The sequence below is a fragment of the Motacilla alba genome, chromosome 13 (assembly GCF_015832195.1).
Source record: "Motacilla alba alba isolate MOTALB_02 chromosome 13, Motacilla_alba_V1.0_pri, whole genome shotgun sequence".
NCBI lineage: Eukaryota > Metazoa > Chordata > Aves > Passeriformes > Motacillidae > Motacilla > Motacilla alba.
In genome coordinates this window covers 17397815-17401969 of record NC_052028.1, presented here as the reverse complement: position 1 = coordinate 17401969, position 4155 = coordinate 17397815, and the positions used below count along the sequence as shown (strand labels likewise).

General features: G+C 55.8%; 1 protein-coding gene across 1 annotated transcript; it reads left to right on the top strand.

Annotated features, from left to right (window-relative positions):
* Nucleotides 1–2105: 2105 nt before the first annotated feature.
* FGF1 (fibroblast growth factor 1) lies at nucleotides 2106–3829 on the top strand (the record flags this gene model as incomplete). The annotated part of the gene is made up of 2 exons (XM_038150613.1): nucleotides 2106–2420; nucleotides 3110–3829. Coding segments are annotated over 2 exons (510 nt in total), but the record flags the coding sequence as incomplete, so codon positions are not given.
* Between the last annotated feature and the right edge of the window lie 326 nt (nucleotides 3830–4155).

Genomic DNA, 4155 nt, shown 5'->3' with positions numbered 1-4155 from the left:
AAACTCTGTCTCCCCAGCACGAGGCAGTGCTGGGGGATGGATGAAGATGAGCTCCCTGAGGCTGGATAAACACAGCGTGCAGCTCCAGCCTCCAGGCAGGAATAAACCCAGCACGGAACCCTCAAACCCTGGGAAGGCTGGATGATGACCCAAAGGATCTGAAGAGACAGGACTGGGCTCACGGGCACACCCAGGAGAGGTGGCACGAGCTCAGGCAGTGTCTCTGCAGCATTTTCCAGAGGTTTGGCTGGAGTCAGAAGGAGAGGTCAGGGTCCAGATGGCACCTCCTGGGACACGGGGAGCCACCAAGGCCATGAGGCCACTGCTGTGCCCTGCCTCAGGCTGTGGTCTCACAGCGTGGATGCTGTCACACAGCCCAGTCCTCTTCCCTCTGGAAAAGCAGATCCATCACCTCGGAGTGCCCCCAGGGCTGCACTGTGCCCGTGGCAGCGAGTGCAGGCAGCCCTGCATCCCAGCACGCTCACACCTCCCTGCTGCTGGCCCGGGCCACGTGTTTGCAAACCTCTGCCAGAAAGGAACCTCCTGTGAAAGAGCTCATAAACCGGGATGCAGGAATACGCTAACATTTACAGAAACTCCTGGAAGGGCTGCGTGCCAGCAGAGCAGCCTTGGTGAGAGGTGCCCTGCTCTGAGCACCCACGGTCCTGCCCCTGAGCCTGGAACTCGATGGAGCCGCTCAGCATCGTTCCCTGGTGTGCAGGAGGAGCAGCCCAGGCCACGGCTGGCACCGTGGGACATTGTCACACAGCTGGGACAGGCACTGCCAGCCCCAGGGAGGGACAAGGCACAGGAGCACCCAGGGTTCATTGTGAAGCCAGAGGAGGCAGCAGCGTGCCAGCCGCGTTCCAGCTGCAGGTGCTCTGCAAACTGCCCGTGCCCACGTGCATTTTGCTCCAGACAAATACCAGGAATTCTTATTATTCTCTTAAATGGCCTCAGAATCAGGGAGGATCTCTGAGAAGAGCAGAAGGAGTCCCTCTCTCTAAGCCTTTGTTGTCCAGCCCCGCATCAGGATCCACTTCTCGCGTCCTTTGCGTGGGCATTCCAAGCTTGCACCAAGGAATGGAAAGAAATCTTACCAGGACACTGCAGATTCTCCAGGATGAAGCTCCTGCTCATCTCTACAAAAAGGCTCCTTTTCCTGCTTTCATCCCATTATTCATGGAAGGAAATCTCTGTACAGACCTGGAAGAAAACCTGAAAGAATTCAGTGCACAAGCTCCTTCCTCTGGACCCACTGTTCTCCCTCCCTCTGTGGCCAAAAACCTCAGCATCCCACTGGCAGCAGGAGGGTCCCTCACTCCCCTCTCTCAGGGACAGTTTTTGAGCAGTATCATCATTTTCATCCCATTTCCCTCCTTTCTTTGCACTGCTCCTTGGCCAGGTCCCAGGTGTGCAGCGCCTCAGGGAATGCAGGTGAGCTGGGGTTTTCCCAGGGCACATTCCCAGCCTAAGCCAGGCAAGCACAGGGGCCGAGTGCTCCTGCGAACCTGCAGCCACACTGCTTCCTAATTAACGATCATTTGCTGAGCAGGAAATGCCAACAATGAAGAATGTGAACCATTACAGCAAGGATTTCACTGCAATGGGTGCTCCAGCAGGCCAAGAGGTAACACTGCCTTTTACCTCATCTAAATGAGGATAAATAAATTAAATATAAACAGGAAGGAAGGAGCTGGAGCCGAGACATCCGTTCGTACTTCATTCCAACCAACCTAAATATTGCTGTTATAAATCTCAGGGAAAGGAGCTGCCTGCGAGATGGGAGCAGCTGGAATTTGCAAGTCACTGTCACTGCAGCCACAGCCTTCTCTATTTCCCCATTCTCCATCTCCAACTCTGGATAAATCCAGCTGCAGCAGACGGCTGGGTGGGATGCTTTGGATCAGGGGGTTGCTGTGCAGGCATCTGGAGCCTGCCCATCCCTGGCTTAGCTCTCAAAATACTTCTTCATATGTCACTCCTTAAGTGTCTTGTCAAACCACATGAGAAATTTGTAAATTAGAGCCAGAATTAAAACCCCAATCTCCTGTGTCCCATTCCAGCATCGTAACCAAAAGGCTGCCCTTCCTTTGATGTAAAATAGGGGAAAAATTGGGCTTTGGTTCCTAAAGGATGGCTGTGGGATTTCTTTGAAGAAGAGGGTACAAGGAGACACTTTTATTACACACTGTACTGTTTCCTATAAACTCTTTATAAGCCAGACTTTAACAAAACACCCCGCTAAACTTCCTGGCAGCTCTTTTTTCTCTCTTTTCCTATTTTCCTTTCACTGTTGTTTTCTTTTCTCCCCAGTCCAGCTGCAGCTGAGCGCAGAGAGCGTGGGGGTGGTGCACATCAGGAGCACCCAGTCGGGGCAGTACCTGGCCATGGACACCAACGGGCTGCTCTACGGCTCGGTAGGTGGGAGGATCCCGTGGGATCAGGCGTGGACAGGGCTGCAGGCTGCAGCCCTCTCCCAGCTGAGCACTGCAAACCACAGGCAATAACTGGGCTCTGCTTGCGATTCTGGCAGCTGCACGGCCACTCTGCATCTGGCTTCATTTTGGGGGGACGTAAAGAAATTACCAAATGATGCTATTTACTGCCCTGCCTCCGACAAATATTGTATTTCCTATCTGACACTTGGTAAATATTGTGTCTCATACCTGGAGCAGCAGCTGCTCTGCAGCCCCTCAGCAGCTGCCACCCAGTGTAGGTGTCCCTGCCCACGGCAAAGGGCTGGAGCTCGATGGTCTTTAAGGTCCCTTCCAACCCAAACTGTTCTGGTTCTGTGCTCTGAGCCTGCAGCTGCCACCACACAGCTCAGGGCCAGAGCAGGAGCCAGGGCCAGGAGCAGCTTATGGAGCACGGGGCTGGTTGGTCAGTGCCAATTAAAATTCCCAGGTCACAGGCACCTTGCTACAGGAGTGACCCAGGGGAGCAAATCAAGGCCACCTACGCCACAGTTTAAATAAGAGCTTTACTGGGGTGTGGAAGTGTCAGAGGCGGGTCTGGGCGGCATCTTAGAGGGGAGAGCTGAGCTGGGATTGTCACATCAGGAACATCCCCGGCTCACTGTGCCTCCCCCGGGCTCTCTTTCTTTCAGCAGTTACTGGGTGAGGAGTGTCTGTTCCTGGAAAGGCTCGAGGAGAACCATTACAACACCTACGTCTCCAAAATGCACGCGGACAAGAACTGGTTTGTGGGGCTGAAGAAGAACGGGAACAGCAAGCTGGGCCCGCGGACTCACTACGGCCAGAAGGCGATCCTCTTCCTGCCCCTGCCCGTCTCGGCCGACTGAGCCCGGCCCCGGAGCTCGGAGAGACCCCAAACCCCGAAACCCAGCTGCTGCTGCCTCCTTAGGGCTCATCAGAGCTCCGAGCTTTAGGGCAAGGCTTTGCCAAACCTCGCCAAAGCAGAGCCCCTTCGCTCTGCACGAAGCTTTGCGGAGACGAGGGGACGAGCCCTGACAGCCTCCCGAGGTCCTTGGGGCTCCATGTCCCCCTGCCCTCAGCCGTGTGCCCGTGTGTGCCATGACCCTCAGCTGTGTGTGCCATGTGTGTGTGCCATGATCCTTGGCTGTGTGTCCATGTCTGCCATGTGTGCCATGACCCTCAGCTCTGTGCCCATGTGTGCCATGTCCCTCAGCTCTGTGCCATGACCCTCAGCTGTGTGTGCCCATGTGTGCCCTGACCCTCAGCTGTGTGCCATGACCTTCACCTATGTGTGACATGTGTGCCATGACCCTCAGCTCTGTGTCCGTGTGTGCCATGACCCTCAGCTGTGTGTGCCCATGTGTGCCCTGACCCTCAGCTGTGTGCCATGACCCTCAGCCCTGTGCCCGTGTGTGCCATGATCCTCAGCTCTGTGTCCGTGTGTGCCATGACCCTCAGCCCTGTGCCCATGTGTGTCATGACCCTCAGCCATGCCCCTGTGTGCCATGACCCTCAGCCATGCCCCTGTGTGCCATGATCACGCTGCAGCTCCCAGGACCTGCCCTGGGCACACACCCAGGAGTGTCCCCGAGGCTCGCGCCGGCTCCCAGAGAAGCTCACACTTTGTGTCCCCAGGCATCCTAAGGCAAAGCCTGCCTGGATCCTGTGTGTTAATACATTTATCCATCCAGGTGTGTAGCTTCTGCCCTGCCCTCGA